The sequence below is a fragment of the Staurois parvus genome, unplaced genomic scaffold (assembly GCF_062004578.1).
Source record: "Staurois parvus isolate SC_StPar_1 unplaced genomic scaffold, SC_StPar_1.0 ptg000657l, whole genome shotgun sequence".
In the NCBI taxonomy this organism is placed as follows: Eukaryota; Metazoa; Chordata; class Amphibia; order Anura; family Ranidae; genus Staurois; species Staurois parvus.
In genome coordinates, this window is record NW_028318453.1 from 2,754,165 (window position 1) to 2,778,401 (window position 24,237).

The 24,237-nt window shown below is 41.0% G+C and overlaps 1 protein-coding gene across 2 annotated transcripts in view; it reads left to right on the forward strand.

Annotated features, from left to right (window-relative positions):
- Positions 1 to 349: 349 nt before the first annotated feature.
- Positions 350 to 24,237, forward strand: part of LOC149448775 (sulfotransferase 6B1-like) — a 36,200-nt gene continuing 12,312 nt past the window's right edge. Inside the window, exons 1-3 of one of the 2 annotated variants that reach the window (XM_089694264.1) lie at positions 350 to 590; positions 13,057 to 13,166; positions 16,318 to 16,407. In XM_089694264.1, coding sequence (XP_089550390.1) covers positions 386 to 590; positions 13,057 to 13,166; positions 16,318 to 16,407 — 405 coding nt within the window. In that variant the 5' untranslated portion in view covers positions 350 to 385. The remainder of the gene's footprint in view (positions 591 to 13,056; positions 13,167 to 16,317; positions 16,408 to 24,237) is intronic. The other variant, XM_089694263.1, reaches the window with a different exon arrangement.

Genomic DNA, 24,237 nt, shown 5'->3' on the forward strand with positions numbered 1-24,237 from the left:
ACATAACTAAAACAAGGGTTAAAGAAAGATTTTAATACTTAAAATGTTCAACTGTTTTTACCTTCCATAATTTAATTTTTAGTAATAAATGCTCTAAATATCCATAGAACAATACATTTTAGAATGAACAGTAAGGAATCCAGTGTTAAATTGCATACTGTATATTTTGTAATAGTCTTGCTTATCATAAGGCTACAATATACAGTATGTCTGCAAAACATAACAGAAGCCCTAGTAAATGATTAATCCAAAATTTCTATTACATGCGAATGTGTTTGTGCCCTTTGTCACAAAGTACTAACACACCCTTTGCCTGTATAAACCTGTATAAACAGGTTGTTGTACAAGAAATGATCAGTCGAAGTGTTATGTGCAAGAGTGAGACATGGCACTAACTAAGCAAACTAAAGATCGGGAAAAACTCATGGGCCTGTTATTTAATCCTGGCAAATCTTCATCTGAGGATTTACTGTTCGATTATAAGGGGATTTTGTACCTTAGTAGTGTCTGCAGTGAGGAGTCATTTAAGGTACTTGAAAAATTTGAAGCCAGGGAGGATGATTTATTGATTGCCTGCTCTCCCAAATGTGGTGAGTACAATTATTGAATACAACTGTTCAAATTTCCATTTTAATAAAACCTATTAAGTCCTAAAACAGTAGAAATGAAGTTACATACCCATAGACATGTGCTTCCTTTCAGGCACATCAAGGGTTAACACAGACGCAGACATCAGTGGTCAAGATTGGTGCCCTACCACACTCCAATGATATGCTGATGGGCTAATTGACTCCTTTTCAAATATTTCCCTAGTATTTTATTGTACTGAGTGTGCCCAAGGTGGCTGCCTCACATTCTGACCCACTAGCAGATAAAAGTACTTTGAGTTCCCAGGGAAAAATGTGCTATAGAGATATGAATTAATAAATCTACAGATTCAGCTCATCAGCGAGTGTGAGATAGTCTTTACTCAGTGTTCGTTTGGACAACAAAGAAATGGCAAGGAAAAGTGCAGCACTCTTTGGATCTTTCCCTTAATCATGCCTTGGACACACCTGAACGGGTCATGGGCTACCCCAGGACTTCACCATTTTTGGTTATTTAGGGCTCATGCACACACAACATTTTGAAAGCTGCTTTTAGGGGCATCTGGATCTATCTTGTCGATTGACCTTTGTCTGATTTCAAAACGCTGTAATTTGCACTTGGGAAAAAGTGTTAGACTTGTAAGTGTGATTTTAATTCTTTTTTGAGTAAATGGATTTTAGCAGAGAGCATTGCTTGTCCCTCTTTTGATTTCAGCATATTTGGCTCTCATGAACTTTTGCACTAGATATTAGTTCTTTATTTTATTGTGCTGCACTTTATATAAATTTCTATTATTCTTACCATACAGACCTCATATAACTCACTATACAGTATATCTTATGTAAACAGTTTATAAATAAAGTGCATATTCTCAAAACAATCTAACATCCAAATAGTGCCTTAAAGTTAAATGTCCGTATGTGCAGTCTTCAATCTTTCTTTTCCATAAAAGTGCAACCATTCAACTGTGCAAACCAGATATACTGTATAAACTCTACCACATACAGTTCATGAAATTAAATGTTCATATGTGCAACTTTCAATGAACCTTTTCCATAACAGTGCACTGTATATACGATGCTCTGTGCAACTGTTCAAACCAAGTGTAAAAATTGCACCACACACAGTTCATAAAGATTATATACAGTGTAATATCTTCAGTGTTCCACTCCACCACTGTGTGCCACCACCACCCTGGAGAACTCACCAGATGACCATAAACCCTCCCAATAGAGTAGGTCTAAATGTGCTCTGCCACTTAAGGGGTTACAATATCCAGGGCCAGGGGCGTACTGACAACTCATGGGGCCCCCGGGCAATAGGGGATGATGGGGCCCCTGTGTCCTTGCTTAAACTCAAAAAGCCTATGAAAAAGGTACCAGGGGCATCTCATGGGGCCCCCTACTGACCCCGGGCCCTCGGGCAGTGCCCGAGTTTCCAAATGGTCAGTCCGCCCCTGTCCAGGGCTGTATCTCTCCTTCCTTGCAGCATTATCAGGATTGGAAAGGGGGGGGTGGGGGGGGTGTGGAACTCTAACATTGTAAAAGCTGTTATTAAAAATACTCATCCATACAGCAACAGAGTTCCATTCTAGTAAATGCATTCACATGTATCTGTGCATTTCGCCCCGCACCAGAGTTTAATCACTGAATCTTTTAGCAAACCGGGTCCACCACACTTGGTGTGAACTCAGTCAGTATGTCTTCCCGGTCAAGAAATCTCACCACTTCCAGGTGTCTCCAATGGAACGGAGCAACATCACTTCCTGTAGCTCTGCTTTGATGTATGTTTCGTTGTAATGACGTTTTAGTAATTCAAGAATTTAACACAATAAAGAACCTGACTCTGATATTGTTATTAAAAAGGATCTTCAGTCTTAAGAAAAAAAAAAGTCAGCAGGTACAAATACTGTAGCTGTTGACTTTTTTAAAAAAGGCCACTTACCAGGGATCCAGCGCTGTCTTCACCTGGGCCAGTTGACAAGTTTTCTGAGATAAACCATACTGCGCTGTATGAATAGTCCCGGAGCCTCCTGGAACTTGTGACGTGACCTGGAAAATTGTGTGCAGGGAGGAAGGGTGATTTGATCTCCAGCATTCGGAGTTGAAGTGGGAGCAGATACCTACTAAAACTAGGTACTACTCCCCCCCCAAAAGTGGGAGAGGAGGGGGGGAGGAGGCATTCTCTGAAATGTTTGGAAGTTTTAAGAGACATTTTTCCATTTAGACAAAATGCAAGTGTAAAGTTTGGTGGAGAGGAGATTATGGTGTGGGGTTGTTTTTCAGGGGTTGGGCTTGGCCCCTTAGTTCCAGTGAAGGGAATGCTTAAGGCGTCAGCATACCAAGACATTTTGGACAATTTCATGCTCCCAACTTTGTGGGAAGTTTGGGGATGGCCATAAAGACATGGATGAGTGAGTCTGGGGTAGAGGAACGTGACTGGCCTGCACAGAGTCCTGACCTCAACCCAATAGGACACTTTTGGGATAAATTAGAGTAGAGACTGCGAGTCAGGCCTTCTCGTCCGACATAAGTGCCTGACCTCACAAATGCACTTCTGGAAGAACGGTCAAACATTCCCATAGACACACTCCTAAACCTTGTGGACAGGCTTCCCAGAAGAGTTGAAGCTGTTATAGCTACAAAGGGTGAGCCAACTCAATATTGAACGGTACAGACTAAGACTGGGATGCCATTAAAGCTCATGTGCGTGTAAGGGAAGGTGTCCCAATACTTTTGGCAATATAGTGTATAACATCTGTGCTAAACAGTTGCTGAGATAAAATCATTTAGATCATCTCTACATGAGGCACATGTAGCAATGCAAAAGTATATTTTAATCAAATGAAAAGACATTTTCATATTGCATTGGGAACAACATTGAAAATACACAAATCCCTTAAACTACATGCTTGGGGATGCCTTACAGCTATACATGGTGCTATGTAACTGTATAATTTTTTTTTATCAGTGACAGAGTAGTCTAGCAGCAAATATTTGGATTTGAATTGTTTCTTTAACAATTAGCTTACATAGCAGCAACACCCCAAATTGATCCATTACAGTAAAAATGCTTTTATTCAGGTAGTTTCCTTCCAGCAATAGAAATCGGCCAGTGGTTTGCTGAGGTTGTCCCTCTTCTTGGTGATACAAAACTGTCCTGTGAGGAGAGAGCAAGACGTGTAGTGGAGCCATGCTTTATGTGTCTATAGATGCACACAGCCTGGCTCTGGAGCATGTGCACATAGGTCCCCCATTAGCAGCTGGCTTCCTGAAGGGGCACTCAGAAAAGAGAAGCAGAGAGAGCTGAATGGGGACTCCAGAAGAGGTGGTAAGAGACCACTCTGTGCAAAATCAATGCATCGGGTAGGTAAGTATAACTTTTTTATTTTAAGACAAAAAAAACTTGTCCCCCTTCCCCCAGAAAAAGCATTGGAAATTAATAGTGCTTCCTTCCTCCCCCTTGAAAAGAATTGGTGTTTCACACCCCCCCCCCCAACCCTGAAAAGTTTTAATGGTCGGTAGTATTTTCCCCCTCCCTAAAAAAACATTGGTGACCAGTTCTGTTTCTCAAGGAGTGTCTTTCCTTGTTTGATTAATAAGCACTCACTGCTGGGGATATTAGTTTCCCAGGGATAAACTTCTTAAAAAAGGGATTGTTCCTGGGAAATGGAGACGAATTGTAACTTTACCCTTAGGTTTTGTGATTGGCATATGGGTAAATCTTGTTTGATTATTTATATATTTTGACAATGAAATAAAACCTTTTTTTTAAACAAATAACATAAATACAGTTTTCACCAATGACACTGATTTTGCAGAACATTCTTAGTTTTCTGGAAAAAGCACAGAAACCCCTTTGTGGCAATTTTTTGTTTTTCAAATAACTTAAAAAAAAACAACAAATCACAAAACAAAACTTAATGTACATTAGCAAACCTACATTTCTGCAGTACTAATACATAATGCATCTAGCACTGTATAAAAATAATTGGTAGATGATCAAATAACCAAAAATCAGTACAACATACAAAATAAGGAGATCAATGTCACGACCCCAAAACATTTATGACATTACTTAAAGCTTCCTGTGCTTAAAAAGCGCAAATGAGAGCAGAGAAGAATACTCATTGTTCTACAAAAATAAGAAACTAAGGAGTAGTACCACTGATATGTCCTATTCCAAGTGCAAACACAATGCTCATATAAGTTGCCTACCCATTACGTGCCCATGGCACTCCACCTCACCCATAGCATAATCCATCCAAACATCAGTCACCTACACCAGCAATAAAATTAACATTGAAAGATATGTAGAGACATCAGTGTCAAAGGGGCTGATTCCGGAACTTGTAACCATGGATCCCACAGCTTGGTAAATTCATAAGGGGTACCTTGTTGTAGCAAGATTTTACATTCCTTAACCTCTTGCCTTCCAGAAGACTTACCCCCCCCCCCCCAATGACCAGGCCATTTTTTTGCTATTTGGCACTGTGCTATTTCAGTTGGTAATTGTGCGGTCATGCAGCGCTGTACCCAAAGGAAATTTACGTCCTTTTTTCACACAAATAGAGCTTCCTTTTGGTGGTATTTGATTATCTCTGGTTTTTTATTTTTTGTGATAAAAACAAAAAAAGACTGAACATTTTGTAAAAAACAAAATTATATTTTCTACTTTTGGTTATAAGAAATATTCAATAAATTCAAAGTTAGTCAGAAATGTAGGCCTCTGTTACATGTCTTTGGCGAAAAAAATCCCAATTCATGTGTATTAATTAGTTTTTGTGAAAGTTATAGTGCCTAGAAACTATGGTATATTTTTATTGGAATTTACACAGCTTTTTCTTTCTGACTGCCTATCACATTTCTTGAGCTGCTAAAATGCCAGGGCAGTACAAAAAAAACCCAAATGACCCCTTTTTGGAAAGTAGACACACCAAGAAATTTGCTGTGAGGCATGTTGATTCCATGGAAGATTTTATTTATTGCCACAAATTTTTGGGAAATGACAAAAACAATTTTTTTTACACAAGTTTTCACTTACCATATTTTTCGCTCCATAAGACGCACCTGACCATAAGACGCGCCTAGGTTTTAGAGGAGAAAAGCAAGAAAAAAAATATTCTGAACCAATGGACTGCAGACACAGTACAGGAGATGACCAGAGACTGCAGACACAGTACAGGAGATGACCAGAGATTGCAGACACACTACAGGAGATGACCAGAGACTGTGGACACAGTACAGGAGATGACCAGAGACTGTAGACACAGTACAGGAGATGACCAGAGACTGCAGACATAGTACAGGAGATGACCAGAGACTGCAGACATAGTACAGGAGATGACCAGAGACTGCGGACAAAGTATAGGAGATGACCAGAGACTGCGGACACAGTACAGGAGATGACCAGAGGCTGCGGACATAGTACAGGGGATGACCAGAGACTGCGGACACAGTACAGGGAATGACCAGAGACTGCGGACACAGTACAGGGAATGACCAGAGACTGCGGACACAGTACAGGGAATGACCAGAGACTGCGGACACAGTACAGGGAATGACCAGAGACTGTGGACACAGTACAGGAGATGACCAGAGACTGCGGACACAGTACAGGAGATGACCAGAGACTGTGGACATACTACAGGAGATGACCAGAGACTGCGGACACAGTACAGGAGATGACCAGAGACTACAGACACAGTACAGGAGATGACCAGAGACTGCGGACACAGTACAGGAGATGACCAGAGACTGCAGACAGTAAAGGAGATTACCAGAGACTGCAGACAGTAAAGGAGATTACCAGAGACTGCAGAAAGTAAAGGAGATTACCAGAGACTGCGGACCTTTGGGGAGGGAGGGGGAACGGGTACCTGAATTTGACACTTCCGCGGAGTTGTCCTTCCTTCTTCTTCCCGCGGCTGCTTCTGTGACAGCCGGGTGCCCACTGCGCATGCGCGAGTAGCGCTGCGCTTTGTGAATGCTCGGAGCCTTCTGGGACCTGTCATGTGTCCCAGAAGACGCTGGACCATTCACAAAGTGCAGCGCTTCTTGCGCATGCGCAGTGGGCACCCGGCTGTCACAGAAGCCGGCGCGGGAAGACTACAGCGCTGGACAGAGGAACAGGTAAGGTCCTGCAGGAGAGAAGAGCTGAGTGGCCGGCCCGATATTCTGACATTCACTCCATAAGACGCATTGACATTTTCATTGACATTGAAAAAAGTGCGTCTTAAGGAGCGAAAAATACGGTAAATGATATATTGCTCACACATGCAATGGGTATATGTGGAATAACACACCAAAACACATTGGAAGCTTATGCCACACATCTCTCACTCTTCCAACCACTTGAAGGCCGAGCTTTGTTGACACACTCTGTTTACATGAAAAAACTGATTTTTGCTAGAAAATTAATTCGAACCCCCAAACATTATATATTTTGTTTTGGGTGTTGAAATTTTTTATGTTACACAGTATTTGCGCAGCAATTTTTCAAACACAATTTTTTTTGAAAAATACAATTTTGTGAATTTTAATGCACAAAACACAATATATACCAAATTAAAAAAAGAAAAAAGCGCCACTTACAAAAAAACACCAAAATGTCAGCAGCATATCCCACCCAAAATAAATTTTGGCAACAATAATCCTAATTAAAAGGTATGCGCTAATAAACTTATACAAAGGTGTATATCATCATCCAAAAAACATTAGTGTTTTAAATAAATTATAGTGTCCAAACATAAATTAGTGTCCAAAAAATATATATATATCTTCAGTGACTTGAACCAATTGTGAAAAATCCACCACCAAAGGAGATTAAATGAACTCACCAGAGCTAATGGCTGGTCAAATTATAAACGAGCAACAGCACTTGTGCTCTGGGAGCAATGAACCCGATGTCCAAATAGATATGGTGATGTTTCAGATACTTCCAGATAATAATCACAGACAAACAACTTTGCAGCCCAAGCTCTTATGATGAACTTCTCCACTCTTTCTCATATCTCCATGAGAGCATACAGTACACTCAGGGACAAAAAAGAGAACATAATGGTGCAATAAGTTTTTTTAATTTATCTCTTTAATAAAAAAGGTATAAGGAAACTCACAAACAAGGTGTCCAACAGACACCAGCTTCAATCGCAAAAAAGGGTTGAGATACAGTTAACGCTCACCGCGGATCTCTCCCATACAGCACAGAACAGCAAGGCTCTCTAACGTCCACATCAAGTAGGCTACGCCAAACCGATTTCATCACACCGACGTCATCAAGGGGCGGTACCTTTATGTTTATGTTCATGTTTATGTTTATAATTTATTTAAAACACTAATGTTTTTTGGATGATGATATACACCTTTGTATAAGTTTATTAGCGCATACCTTTTAATTAGGACAAAACACAATATACTGCCCAATTGTTTGATAAAATATAAAAGATGATGTTAAGCCAAGTAAATGGATACCAAACATAACATGCTTTAAACCTGCGCACTCCTTGCAATGGCAACAAACTTGTAGCTTCCCATTTCTTAGACCATAGAGATGATTGGAGCCATTCTGGTCTCCAATCGGCTCTATGGTCAGCCAGCGGAACTGCCGACTGAATTTTTGGATTCCCTTGTAGGATGGGGGAGCCAAAAGAAAACCGTGGAAGGAAGCAGCTAATTAACCGCTAGGATTGCTTTTACATGAAAGCCAGCCACCAGCTGAAAAAACTTTACCAGGATGATGCCTGTAGCATCATCAACCACTCAAACCACTCAAAGTCCAGCAATACACTAGTATGTTGCTGGTCCTTGTGGGACATATATGTCACAGCAGAGAACATGATCATATGATGAATCTGGTCTGTGGACCAATATGACAGCAATTCATTCTTTTTTGTAATGCCCATGTTGAGGGTCAGACCAAAAAAAGTTTTAAATTCGGAAACCGTGGTTTTTATGTGAATTGCCTGGCAAAAGCTGAATTTGGGTGGGTATCCATGAATTGTTGTGCTTATAAATTGCTTTGGTTCACAATAAATTCATACAAATCTTCTGTGAAAAACAGCGGAGGGGCTAAATGCTAATGCTGGCAGCGAATGAGGCTGATCCTACCAACACATGCAGCATTTTTGGGAACACTATACTAAGGAGGCACTAGTATAGTTCTGATCGTGAATAATATATTGCTTGTGGCAGTAATACAGTGATCAGTGAAAAAGTCTATATACTGACACTGTAGTAATGTTACTGGCTGGGTGACCGGGTGATCAAAGGATTAATAAGGGTGCTAAAAGGGTTAACTATGCTAAGGTTAAATATGTGAATCTAACGTGTGTGTGTAAAATGTAGTGCTTTTAGTGCCATGTTCCCTCTTCTCTCCCTGGGCCGGCATAGGGTGCAGTGGGGGGATCATGCATGCACCACTGTTTGTCCACACATTGTGGGCAGGTGGGCGGCAAGTAGTTAAAAAAAAAATATATTTTTTTTAAAAAAGTCTCTCAATATTTTTATAATATTCTTTTTCTTTTTTTTTACCATTTTTTAAAATTTACTCTCATCGGAGTTGTTCACTATTGCCATAATAACATTGTACTGCTCTGGGGGGGGTGATCAGGGATTTTTTTTTTACACTTTGCATTGCAGGAGCAATAAAGATTATTGCTCCTGCAATGTACTGTTTGCTTTGAACTGTCATGAATGGGTTAAGTTTATGACAGTTCAAAAATACAGTGATCTGTGATTGGCTGCAGATGGTTACATGGTACAGAGTGCTGTGATTGGCCCATGTACCATGGGAGAGCTGAGGGTCGATCACACCTCTCTAGAAAAAGAAGCAAAGCTGTTATGAATCAGATTGATTCATAACAGCGTTGTTGTCATGTTATCATGTGATCGCATAGTGATCACATGATCACCGGGTCCCGATGACCAGGATCCGCATTCCTCTGTGTCTGGTGGAAACAGCGGACAGGGGGGAGGGAGTGTTGCACGCCCGTTTGGGCGTGCAGCACCTCCCTGTGTCGGTAGATCCCCAGCAATCTACGAAGTGGTTAAGAAAGGTAGGAGGAAGTGGAGATATCGATTTTAAGAACATATATTATATTTGCAAAATAGTAGCCTAGAGAGAGAGGTCTGGACTTTGGGAGTAAATAATTATTTTTCTAAGAACCATAGTGCATGTCAATGGTGTAAAAGAGTCTAGAAGGCTTGCTTAACTGTAGCAATGATACCCTGCCAATGGCGTACTAATTTGTCACATTTCCAGAGCATATGAAGAAGGTCCACATGGGATCCCCTGCATCTAGGACAGTCCGGACTCTCTCTACGATGCCATTGATATAATTTACATGGAGTTCTGTACACCCTATGTATAATAAAAAGTTGGGATAAATGTTGGGTTGGTGAGAGAGATACCAGAACCTGTTCCAAAATAGCCTGCCAGATTTCCCCACCCAAGGAGTTAATATCTTTAGCCCAACCTGTCCTATCATAAAGCTGTATGTTACCAAGGGAGTTATTCAACAATAAGTTATAATGGGAAGAGGTGAGTCCTTTCCTGTCTGTAGTAGATGCCAACTGCTCCATAAGTGGAATGGTAACCTGTCCAAATGTAGTCCGCTTTGCTTGTACTCAGAGGGCGTGACAGAGTTGAAGGAACTGAAAGAACCTCTGAGAGGGAATACCAAATTCCTTCTGTAAATCTGAAATTAATTCAGATGGTCATTATCATATAATCGATGAAGGAGTTGGATTCCCCTGGAATACCATCCCTCAAAGCCCTGTAACTTCTGTAGCTCTCTTAAAGTGGAAGTAAACCCACTTTTGTATCTTTTACCTATGGGTAAGCTTATAATAAAACTTTCCTGTAGATAAAATGAATATCTCCTAAATGTGCACTTTTTAGAAGATATTCTCTCTCTTTTTTACAGCTAGCGCATGCGTTCTTAAGGAACAGCATACCTGTGCCTTTCCTTCAGAGCACTATGCCGTGGCCTGAGACTCACGCCAGTCAAGCACCCGCAGCTAACAAACCCAGAAGAAAAACATAGTGAAGATGAAAGCCTCTGCAGCAGGGACAGCGTGCCGCTGAAGGGCTTTATTTTAAGGTAAGTCCTTCATAATGTGATAGTATATGATGCATACTAGAACAATATGACATTACCTTGCAGGGATTTTTTTTTTCAATCTGCAGTTTACTACCACTTTAAGCACCCCCTCTCCCATATCGGTAAGTACTGAATAATCCCATCATGTCTCATAATCCACTTAATTTCATCCCGGTTTTTGGACATATGAATTAAGGTGGGAAATTGTGATTCTTCCCAATATCTCCCTGTCTCCAGCTGAGTCAATAAAGAGTATTTACTGAATCTAGACCAGTGGTTCTTAACCTGGGTTCGATCGAACCCCAGGGGTTCGGTGAGTCAGTCTCGCAGGTTCGGCGGAGGTGAAGACCCACACCCGACTCATATGATTCGTGATGACATGCCCCGCTTGTCCATCATTGGCTGCAGGTGGTCACGCAACATCGCTTAGCCCAGAGGTTGGCAAGCCGTGGCTCGCGAGCCACATGCGGCTCTTTATACGCTTTAATGCAGCTCTTGTGTGCCGGGCGCCCGCTCCCCTCCCTCCTCTCGGGCGGCAGGGACTCTGCAGCGTGATCCAAAAAAAAAAAACAGCCAGGGCAGCGCGCTCAAATGCAATGATTGGCCAGTCTCGTTGCCACTCACATCCTGATAGCCAATGATTGGCTGTCAGGATGTGTGTAGGCGGGGCAGCGTGACAACGTGAGAGGAGCTAGGCTCCTCTCACAGTCCGCCCTGAAGACCGGAACGGCGCGGGAATACGGCGAGAGGAACGCGCGGAGCAAAGGTAAGTGAATTGACACAGGGGGGACTTGGCTTACTACTTGCTACTTACTTACTACTACTATATAAGGGATGAATTAATATGGGGGATGAATTACTATAGGGGGGATGAATTACTATATGGGGGATGAATTACTATATGGGAGATGAATTACTATGGGGGATGAATTACTATGGGGGATGAATTACTATATGGGGGATGAATTACTATATGGGGGATGTATTACTATGGGGGATGAATTACTATGGGGGATGAATTACTATATGGGGGATGAATTACTATATGGGGGATGTATTACTATGGGGGATGAATTACTATATGGGGGATGAATTACTATATGGGGGATGAATTACTATGGGGGATGAATTACTATGGGGGATGAATTACTATATGGGGGATGAATTACTATGGGGGATGAATTACTATATGGGGGATGTATTACTATGGGGGATGAATTACTATATGGGGGATGAATTACTATGGGGGATGAATTACTATGGGGGATGAATTACTATACGGGGGATGAATTACTATATGGGGGATGAATTACTATGAGGGATGAATTACTATGGGGGATGAATTACTATATGGGGGATGAATTACTATGGAGGATGAATTACTATATGGGGGATGAATTACTATGGGGGATGAATTACTATATGGGGGATGAATTACTATAGGGGGGATGAATTACTATATGGGGGATGAATTACTATGGGGGATGAATTACTATATGGGGGATGAATTACTATGGGGGATGAATTACTATATGGGGGATGAATTACTATAGGGGGGATGAATTACTATGGGGGATGAATTACTATATGTATATTTTCAATTGTCAAACCTTTTCACACTTATATCTTAAATAATTGGGAATGTCTAGTTTTAATTTATATATATATATATATATATATATATCAGTTTTGAAATATATACTGTATACCATATATTAGTTTGTAGACTCTATATTTGTTCTTTGTTCTTAATGGTTTTGTTCATTTTGTGCACCTATGTATAAATATATACCTATGTTTTGAATTTTAAAAATCATATTTTATTTTTCCAATTAAGAAGGGTTCGGTGAATGCGCATATGAAACTGGTGGGGTTCAGTACCTCCAAAAAGGTTAAGAACCACTGATCTAGACAATTGTATAACCCAAATAAGGTCTCTATTATTTATGGAACCCTGTGGCTGTCTATTTAAATAAATTTCCATATGGCACCTTCTCAGAAGGAACTTTCACTCAGCTCTATGAGCAACAGATTTTTATCAGCAAAGCAGTTAAGGTTAGTCTGGTAAAGATAGAAAGAGGCAAGCTCCTCTTTCTGTCTGGAAATGGTAAATATGAAATATTTAACATTTCCCTGACTAAAAGGTGAAAAAGGTTTTGTGTTTTGCTTGTTCTCTACATAATAAACATATAAAGAAACCTTATGGAGTGAGGCATGTTGTAGGGTTTGAAAATGTGATTTAGCTATCTGTTTAGATATGCCCAAAGCATTAACTGGTGTGGCTTGAAAATCCTATTCAGAAGTATAGCAATGTACACAACTGTAAAAAAATTGAGTATTTAATGCTCTTTTCCCATTTTCTTTAGGTACTAACTGGGTATTCCAAATAATAAATGAAATGGTGAGCTTACTTAAAAATCAAGAAACAGTGTTAGACCTACTAACACTTGAATTTGGAAGTCCAGAATTAATAGAGGTCAGTATTTAACAGATAAGTAAAAACTGTTCAAATTGTAATAAACAGCTAGATAAAATTAGACAAGGTAATGCAGGAAAACGTAGGTGGAGATGCACCTGAAGAGACAGTATGCAAGACAAATGTTACCCTACTTAAAGTGAAACTGCACTGCATCTGAGTACCACAAACCAAAAATGCTATATAATTCATTTTTAATATTCAAAACAAACGTCTCCATTCATCCATGTCTCCATGCTTTTTTTTGCTGAGAAATAATTTTGAAAAACAACTCCTGGCATTTCTGGCAGTGGCCATCTTGAGTAAGGGCAGATGATTCAAGTAGCAGTTACTTCCTGAAATCCATCTGTCCTTAGCTCAGGTATTGGCTGAGTTGAGAACCCTCCCTCCCCTCCTGAAGACTCCTGGGATGTATGACATCATTTGCCTAGGCATGGAAACCAGAAGTAAATTAAAACAAGTAATTATGATATACTTTCCTATCTATTTACTAAAGCTGGCAGCATAAGGATTAGAAATAGTCCATTCTGATTGAGAGAGTGAAGTCCTGCTTTAAGTCAGCACTGTACTCCTCTTTTTGGATATGGGTCCTCTGTGGCTCGTTCCTATCAAATATTTGCAATAGTGATGGGCCGAACACCCCCCTGTTTGGTTCATGGTCAAACATTAGAATCTAACAAAAGTTCAACCACGAACTTCGAACATAATGCATAAAAGTCCCATAAGTCTATGGGACTTGAACTTGTAAATTCAAAAGTGCCTACTTTAAAGGTTTCTATGCATGTTATTGGCCATAAAAGGGGTATGGAGACTTGGGTACTGCCCGAAGGGACATTAATCAGTGAAAAAAAAAATTCAAAAAGCACCTTTTTTAAAAGGGCAGTCATTTTTCATTGCTTTAAGTAAAAAAAAAAGAAACATTCCTTTAAATATGATGCCTGGGGGGGGGGGGGGGGCTTAAATTACCTGCAAAGTTGCACAGCTGTACAATGTATAGAACCTGCTGCAGCAGGGCTGATATTTTTTTTTTAAATTGCATTTTAATAAAAAACAAACAAACAAAAAAAACAGTTCCCCCCTTAATCCATACCATAAGTCTTTTATTTAAAAAAAAAAAAAATCCAAAATAATGATTCCATTGTTGTAATCCATCGTCAATTACGACATCAAGTGTTGTCACGATGATGTTGACTTGCTGAAATAAAAAAATACCCGACGCCCACAGACCCGTCTGCACCCACTGTGCAGTTGCCGCTATCTGACATTTGCCGGTCAGAAGTAAACAATTAAGCGAAGCTAGCGGTGGTGTCACCCCTAGCCCCACCCAATTGTGTTGTGATTGACCAAAGCATTGCTCCTGATCTGTCAGGTGCATTGCTTTGACCAATCACATGCACTGTCAGTGTGCAGTGCATTGTGGGGCGTGGCGGGCAAACAGCCCGAATGTACGAATTGGTGATATTCGAGTCAAACTTTCGTTCGACTCGAACATCAATCCCATCACTAAAGCACAATTTCAAGAAGCAGCAACTATATTCCATGTTTATTATCATTATTATTACAATTATATTATTAATAATAATAATAATAATAATAATTATTCTATAGGATTCATATAGAATCAAAAGTTTGCGCAGTGCTTTACAATCTAAGTTTCACTCTTACTAAAATTTTATTGATGTAACGCCAACCCACACAAACTCCTCCCACTGGCCTATTTTACTCCCAAAAGAGCTTTTTAGTACAACAGTATAATAAAAAGAAAATATGAAGATGTTTATTAATTGTGTGCTTTGATTTTTTCTTTAACCTTTATTTTTACATTTTCCGTGTAGGCTAAGACAGTGTAATAAATGGTATTACAATGTAATTGTATTTATGTTATTACAATGTAATTGTATTTGCAGCTACCCTGCCCCAAACAGGAAAGACTATCTAAATGTAGTTTGATTGAAGGTAAACAGCCCAAGCTCCTAGTCTGTACTATTTTGGTCTTCTGTGACCTCAGTATTTCTGTTTTTGCCTTCTGCCAGTAGGTGTCCCTGGTACTTCTGCCACTAGAGTAAGAGGCCACAGTAATGCTGGGTTATGAATATTCACGTGACCAACCACTAGGAGGTTTATTCCCTTGCTGGAAAGAGCATAAAAAGTTAGGGCTGAGCTTGTGAGGCTCGTCACACCTTGGCCTAAGGAGGTGTGTTGTTGAGTTGTTTGTCTTGTTAGGCCTGTAGCCTCTATGGGGAATGATATGTGCTAGCTAATGGAGGCCACAAGCTATCCTGGCTGAAAGAAAAAGGAAGGATTGAGAGCCAGGGATAGGAACTGCTGGTGGAAGGAGCTGAATGAAGCTGGATCCTCATGGGGGCCTGGTGACTCTTCTAGGAGAAAGCTCAGAGAAGTCTATTATCAACCTAGATTGTATGGGTTTACAATGTTGCCAGTGTTTTAAAGGTTTTCTACACTGTATGAGCTGGAAACAGATCTGACGTCCAATAGTGGGCCGTAACCAGCTTCCCTGTGTTTGAAGCAAAAAAGTGAAGAGCGCCCAGTGTTTCTCAATTCCCCAATATTAGCCCTGGACTCAACCTTGGGGATAATTAGGGTTGCCATCTCATCCCTTTAAAACTGAACACATATTAGTTACACAGGTTCTGAGACTAATTTGATGCACATGAGGCACTTAGTGAATTTAATTACCACCTTAATCAGCCATGGAAACTGTGTAATTAATATGTGTTTGGCTTGAAAGGGATGAGATGGCAACCCTAGGGTTAATGCCAGCCCACCCTGCCACTTAGGGTCCCTCACTTGCCGCCAGGGGGATGCCCTGTAGCTTCTGGAAAGGATGCCAATCAGTATGCCCATATCAGAATCTTGAGCTGTTGCTCTATGTCAGCATTCTCTGCACATGAGCATTACTGATTCTCACTAGAGTTTTAGGGACTATTTTAGTGAAATGAGAAGTAATATTACATGAAGCTAATGTATGCTGTAGCCAAATGCACCTGTCATTTTCCTTATACGACTTGGTGTGTTTACTGCTGCTCACGATGTGAACAAGCTATGCTGGTTTAATGAACAGACCTTTGTATTTCTTTGCTAATGTATTTTGATAGCAACTAAAGGACTTACTTTTTTAAAATCCTATTAGAAACGTAAAGAACAACCTTCACCAAGGATCATGACAACACATTTGAGGATTCACAATATGCCAAGGTCATTCTTTGAAAAGAAGACTAAGGTAAGTGTCCAGCCGTGTTCAGAAAGTAGTGATATTTAAATGACCACTTACATTATAGGTAAAATATTTCAACAAAATACCGTATTTGCCGGCGTATAAGACGACTGGGCGTATAAGACGACCCCCCTACTTTTCCTGCTAAAATGTAGTGTTTGGGCTATACTCGCCGTATAAGACTACCCCTCTTCCAATGCACACCAGTGGGAGGAATAGTGCCCCATCATTGGTATCAGTGGGAGGAATAGTGCCCCATCATTGGTATCAGTGGGGGGAATAGTGCCCCATCATTGGTATCAGTGGGGGGAATAGGTGCCCCATCATTGGTATCAGTGGCAGGAATAGTGCCCCATCATTGGTATCAGTGGCAGGAATAGTGCCCCATCATTGGTGTCAGTGGGAGGAATGGTGTCCCATCATTGGTGTCAGTGAGGGGTGGAATAGTGCCCCATCATTGGTGTCAGTGGGGGGAGGAATAGTGACCCATCGTTGGTGTCAGTGGGGGGGGGGAATAGTGCCCCATCGTTGGTGTCAGTGGGGGGGAGGAATAGTGCCCCATCGTTGGTATCAGTGGGAGGAATAGTGCCCCATCATTGGTATCAGTGACACCAATGATGGGGCACTATTCCTCCCACTGAGACTTGCTGACCCTGTTCTCATATGGTGCTGCTGCAGCCAGCATATGTGGTTGCAGCAGCACCTCTACACAGAGCACTTACCTGCTGCTCCGGCACTCAATTTTCGCGGGGCCGCTCGGCTCCGCCCCCTCGCCGGTGATTGGCCGCCTGTGTGCCTTTCCTGAGCTACAGTTCTGGCGGCCAATCACCGGTGAGGAGGCGGAGCCGCGCAGCCGCACGAACATCCAGTGGCCGAACTGAAGGAGACGCCGCGCTTCCTGGACCGGATCGTCGTGGGACTGGATCCAGGTAAGAGACGTCAGCCCCTGCAAACCCCTGTACTTAATGCCGCAGCCCCCCTAACATGTGTACCGGCGTATAAGACGACCCCCGACTTTTGAGAAGATTTTCAAGGGTCAAAAAGTCGTCTTATACGCCGGCAAATACGGTATATAAAGAAAGCGCCAATCAACAATATCAATCCTCCCCAGCAGCAAACCTTCAACCCAAAATATTGGTGAAATATAGAAAATCAGCAATTGGAATGCGATAAAATATATCAAAATTAATATCACAAATACGTGTATAAAAGTCCCAGCATTTTAAATGCAAAAAAGTCTCCAGTGAAAATAATCCATAAAATTCGTGTATATAAGTGTATAGAAAAAATGTCCAACACCCCAAACAGAAAATTTTTTTCTTCTTTAAACATATAAATCCACCGTGCTTTATCCACCACCAAATGAATAGAATAAACTCACCAGAGCTCAATGCTGATTAGATTATAAATCAGCACAAGCGCGTTTGCTCTGGGAGCGATGAGTAAGTAGATCATGAAGCAGCGCTCTATAGTATAGACACTTCCAGACAGCAGGAATAATACTCTGCAGTGACTTTGAGGTATAGCCAAGACTCCTTATAAAACGATCATCCTCCAAATGTATAGTAATATCACTCAAAAATAAAGAAAAGGCATGATGGTGCAGCAAGTAAGAACCATTAAAACTTTTATTACAATTGCATCCTACTCACAAAATAAAGTGTCCACCTGACACTGGTATAACAAGCGATCAGATATACGGAATGAACGAGCCCCGTTCACTGCGGACGCCTCGCCGACAGCTCCAGGGAACGTCCTGACGTCATCCAATAGGCTCCGCCCTACGCGTTTCGTCACTCTGACGTCCTCACGGAGGACCAGTGTCATACCGTGTTATACCAGTGTCAGGTGCGCCATCATGCCTTTTCTTTATTTTTGAGTGATATTACTATACATTTGGAGGATGATCGTTTTATAAGGAGTCTTGGCTATACCTCAAAGTCACTGCAGAGTATTATTCCTGCTGTCTGGAAGTGTCTATACTATAGAGCGCTGCTTCATGATCTACTTACTCATCGCTCCCAGAGCAAACGCGCTTGTGCTGATTTATAATCTAATCAGCATTGAGCTCTGGTGAGTTTATTCCATTCATTTGGTGGTGGATAAAGCACGGTGGATTTATATGTTTAAAGAAGAAAAAAATTTTCTGTTTGGGGTGTTGGACATTTTTTCTATACACTTATATACACGAATTTTATGGATTATTTTCACTGGAGACTTTTTTACATTTAAAATGCTGGGACTTTTATACACGTATTTGTGATATTAATTTTGATATATTTTAGCGCATTCCAATTGCTGATTTTCTAAAATATTTCAACACACAGAAAAATAGGTTAAGCAGATTAGCACTGCACATTAAATTGAAGCAGGTTACATTCATTTCAAATAAAAGATACACTATATTTCCAAAAGTATTGGGATTCCCCTCCAAATCATTGGATTCAGGTGTTCCTATCACCTCCATTGCCACAGGTGTGTAATATCAGGCACCTATGCATGCAGACTGCTTCTAAAAACATTTGTGTAAGAATGGGTCGCTATCAGGAGCTCAGTGAATTCAAGCGTGGTACGGTGATAGTTTGCCACCTGTGCAATAAGTTCATCCCTTAAATTTCCATGCTGAAGCGCACAGTGTGCAGAAGACGTCAAAGGCCTCCAAACTTTGTGTGGCCTTCAGATTAGCACAACCACAGTGCATATAGAGCTTTATGGAATGGGTTTCTATGACCGAGCAGCTGCATCCAAGCCTTACATCACCAAGTGCAATGCAAAGCGGATGCAGTAGTGTAAAGCACGTCGCCATTGGACTCTAGGGTAGTGGAGACATGTTCCCTGGAGTGATGAACCACGATTCTCTGTCTGGACATGTCTGGGTTTGGTGGTTGCCAGGGGAATGGTACTTGCCTGACTGCATTGTGCCAAGAGGGGGGATTATGGTGTGGGGTTGTTTTTCAGGGGTTGGGTTTGGCCCCTTAGTTCCAGTGAAGGGAACTCTTAAGGCATCAGCATACCAAGACATTTTGGACAATTTTATGCTCCCAACTTTGTGGGAGCAGTTTGAGGATGGGCCCTTCCTGTTCCAACATGACTGTGCACCAGTGCAAAAAGCAAAGTCCATAAAGACATGGATGAGTGAGTTTGGGGTGGTGGAACTTGACTGGCCTGCACAGAGTTCTGCCCTCAATCTGATAGAACACCTTTGGGATTAATTAGAGCAGAGACTGCGAGCCAGGCCTCTGTCTGACAATGGGTTTGGCGGTTGCCAAGAGAACAGTACTTGCCTGACTGCATTGTGCCAATTGTAAAGTTTGGTGGAGGGTGGATTATGGTGTGGGGTTATTATTTAGGTTTTGGGCTTGACCACTTAGTTCCAGTAAAGGGAACTCTTAAGGCGTCATTATACCAAGACATTTTGGAAAATGTAATGCTCCCAACTCTGTGGGAACAGTTTGGGGGTTGGGCTGCACCTGAGTCCTGACCTCAACCTGATAGAATACCTTTGGCATGAATTAGAGCGGAGACTGTGAGCTAGGCCTTCTCATCCGACATCAGTTCTTGACCTCAGAAATGTGCTTCTGGAAGATTTGTCAAACATTCCCATAGACTCACTCCTAAACCTTATGGACAGCCTTCCCAGAAGAGTTGAAACTGTTATAGCTGCAAAAGGTGGTCCAACTCAATATTGAACCCTACAGACTAAGACTGGAATGCCATTAAAGTTCATGTGCCTGTAAAGGTAGACATTCCAATACTTTTGGCAATATAGTGTAGCTGTTACTGAACTGCTTTACTGATATTTGCATTCCAATATGCAGGCTAACTAGCTTCTACTACACAGAAATGGCAATACAAGGGCAATACATAGAGCAGTGGTGATGTACTGTATGTACAAAATTAAGCTCTCACAAGCAGGGAACTCTTGTCTTTTACTGTATTGTAACTACTGTCTCCATCTTTATTTTGTACAGTGATGTGCAAAATGTTGGCACTATACATATTTTGTATAATAATGAGACATAAGATACATTTTCAGTTTAGAATAATTATCAAAAATAATGCAAACTTTTTTTGTACTCATCGAAAATCTTTTTCCCTGCATTCAGAGGACAGAGCTCTGCTTTAGATACCCAACAGTTGCATATAGTGCCACCTGTAGGAGTTGGATTCTAGGGGCAACTAAAAAACAAAAGACAGCCCAGGAGGCAGCCCCTGGTGGTGGTTGACAGACACAAAACTCAAATGGCATAGCAGTGCAAACAAAAACAAAGTATTTACACACTCTGGCAGTGCACCCGGGCAGTGGCAAGCCAGATGCTGTGTCCTCTATTGAACACAGAGAAAACAATTTTATGGTGAGTACGAAAAATCCTCTTTTCTCTTTCCCTTATTGGAGGATGGGTGAGGTGCATTATTTTCCAGCACTACCTTAACCCTCTTGGGCATGGAGTTCACCAGCGCTTCACAGGTTGCCACTGGAGTCCTCTTCCACTCCTCCATGACGACATCACGAAGCTGGTGGATGTTAGAGACCTAGCGCTCCTCCACCTTCCATTTGAGGATGCTCCACAGATGCTCAATAGGGTTTAGGTCTGGAGACACGCTTGGCCAGTCCATCACCTCAGCTTCTTTAGCAAGGCAGTGGTCGTCTTGGAGATGTGTTTGGGGTCATTATCATGTTGGAATACTGCCCTGCGGCCCAGTCTCTGAAGGAAGGGGGATCATGCTCTGCTTCAGTATGTTACAGTACATGTTGGCATTCATGGTTCCTTCAATGAACTGTAGCTCCCCAGTGCTGGCAGCACTCATGCAGCCCCAGACCATGAAACTTCCACCACCATGCTTGACTACAGGCAAGACACACTTGTCTTTGTACTCCTCACCTGGTTGCCGCCACACATGCTTGACACCATCTGAACCAAATAAGTTTATTTTGGTCTCATCAGACCACAGGACATGGTTCCAGTAATCCATGTCCTTAGTCTCGTTGTCTTCAACAAACTGTTTGAGGCTTTCTTGTGCATCATCTTTAGAAGAGGCTTCCTTCTGGGATGACGACCATGCAGACCAATTTGATGCAGTGTGTGGCGTATGGTCTGAGCACTGACAGGCTGAACCCCCACCCCTTCAACCTCTGCAGCAATGCTGGCAGCACTCATGTCTATTTCCCAAAGACAACCTCTGGATATGACGCTGAGCATGGGCACTCACCTTCTTTGGTCGACCATGGCGAGGCCTGTTCTGAGTGAAACATGTTCTGTTAAACCGCTGTATGGTCTTGGCCACCATGCTGCAGCTCAGTTTCAGGGTCTTGGCAATCTTCTTATAGCCTAGGCAGGGGCAGACTGACCATTTAGAAACTCAGGTGCTGCCCGAGGGCCCGGGGTCAGTAAGGGGCCCTATGAGATGCCCCTGGTACCTTTTTCATAGGCTTTTTTTAGTTCGGGCAAGGACACAGGGGCCCCATGATCCCCTATTGCCTGGGGACCCCATGAGTTGTCAGTCCCCTGAGCCTAGGCCATCTTTATGTAGAGCAACAATTCTTTTTTTCAGATCCTCAGAGAGTTCTTTGCCATGAGGTGCCATGTTGAACTTCCAGTGACTGCTATGAGAGAGTGAGAGCGATAACACCAAATTTAACACACTCCCCATTCACACCTGAGACCTTGTAACACTAACAAGTCACAGGAGACCGGGGAGGCAAAATGGCTAATTGGGCCCAGTTTGGACATTTTCACTTAGGGGTGTACTCACTTTTGTTGCCAGTGGTTTAGACATTAATGGCTGTGTGTTGAGTTATTTTGAGGGGACAGCAAATTTACACTGTTATTCCAGCTGTACACTCACTACTTTACATTGTAGCAAAGTGTAATTTCTTCAGTGTTGTCACATGAAAAGATATAATAAAATATTTGCAAAAATGTGAGGGATGTACTCACTTCTGTGAGATACTGTACATAGATATACATTAACATACATAGGGAAGCATTTTTCTTGAGCCTTTCAGACACTTTTTAATTCAAAATGCTTCAAAAACTCCTCAGTGTGAAAGTAGCATTTTTGGTGTAGTTTTAAGTCATGTATCCTTTAAAAATGTTCAGAAATGTTCACGGCAGAAGCGCGTTAAAAATACCTATGCATTTTTGCTGTGTTTTTGCGGTGGATCAGTGTGAAAGTAGCCTCAGGGATCTAATCCTCAGAGCTCAGTTAAAAGGACATTTCATTAGTCACCATCACAAGCCAGCACAGTGTTACAGATAATTTCAGTCCTCAGCCTTTACTCCTAGATCACTGAAAATTAATGGTAACATCTTTAACATGGCACATACTTACAGTACCTGCTGTAAGTAGCTGCTCACAGTGCTGTCATGAAGACAGTGTCTTGTAGTGATGAAGTGTTATCAGGAGGAACCCTCAAGTGTATTGTGGGACACAGAGAACTAAAACTCCCGAAAGCTTTCTTAGAAGACTTTAGTTGAAGATTCCCCTTTGGCATCATAAGCAGTGGGAGAGACAAGTATTTATTCAATACGTTACAGGTACATAAAGTACAGCATGTACTTAAATATTTTTTCTGAAGAAGCCACTTTACCACCTTAACATTGGACACTTCGGCCCAGGCCAATTTTCAGCATTCTGTGCTATCACACTTTGCATGACAATTACTCAGTCACACAACACTGTACTCAAATGGAATTTTTATCATTTATTATTTTTTGAGAATTTCTATTCTATTTTATTGCCTATTTTTTTCTATTCTATTCTTTTATTTTCTGTTCTATTCTGTTTTCTTCTATTCTATTATTTTTGAAATTTCTGAATTTCATTCTATTCTAATCTATTCTTTTTACGAATCTATTTATTCTTTTATTTCCTATTTTATTATTTTCTATTCTATTCCTTTATAATATATTCTATTTTATTCTTTTATCTTTTATTCTAATCTATTCTGTTTTATTCCATTCTTTTCTATTCTGTTTTATTCTATACTATTCTTTTCAATATTCAAATTTCGGAAGATGGCTATAATCTTTCTATTCTATTCAAAATTCAAATTTCAAAATTTGAATTTCAAAAGACAGCTATATTCTTTCTATTCTATTATATTCTATTCTATCTTATTATTTCTATTCTATTCCTTTATTTTCTATTCTATTTTATTCTGTTCTTTTCTATTCTACTCTGTTTTATTCTATTCTTTTCAAAATTCGAATTTTGCAATATGAAGGAAATCAGCAATAGTCAGCAATATGTTTGCATTTTGAATTTGTTTTCTAATTCAGTTTAATTTTCAAATTTGCTTTGATTTCAATTCGAATATAGATAATTCCATATTTCGGACGAATTTAATTTCATTATTTCGGATTTGTTTAAATTCAATACTATTGTAATTCGAAAATTCGTATACATCCGAATTTCTGAATAACAAAAATTTTGTTTGAATTTCAATTCAGAATGAAATGAGCCTCACATTTCTAGCTGATTGTCCACTGGGGCACTAACAGATCTTGATGGTCTACTGGAACACTGTTGCAGATGTTGTGCACTGGGACACTGCACTGTAACAGGTGTTGATGTACACTGGTACACTGTGACAGATGTTGATGGTCCACTGCGGACACCAGCAGTTGTTGATGATCCACTATGGACACGACAGATGTTGATGATCCATGAGGGGCACCAACAGATGTTGAAGGTCCACTAGGGACACTGAGAGATGTTGATGTTGCAATAGGACACTGACAGATGTTGATGTTGTAATCGGACACTATTGCAGATGTTGTGTATTGGGACGCTATTGCAGATGTTGTGCACTGGGACTCTAGTGCAGATGTT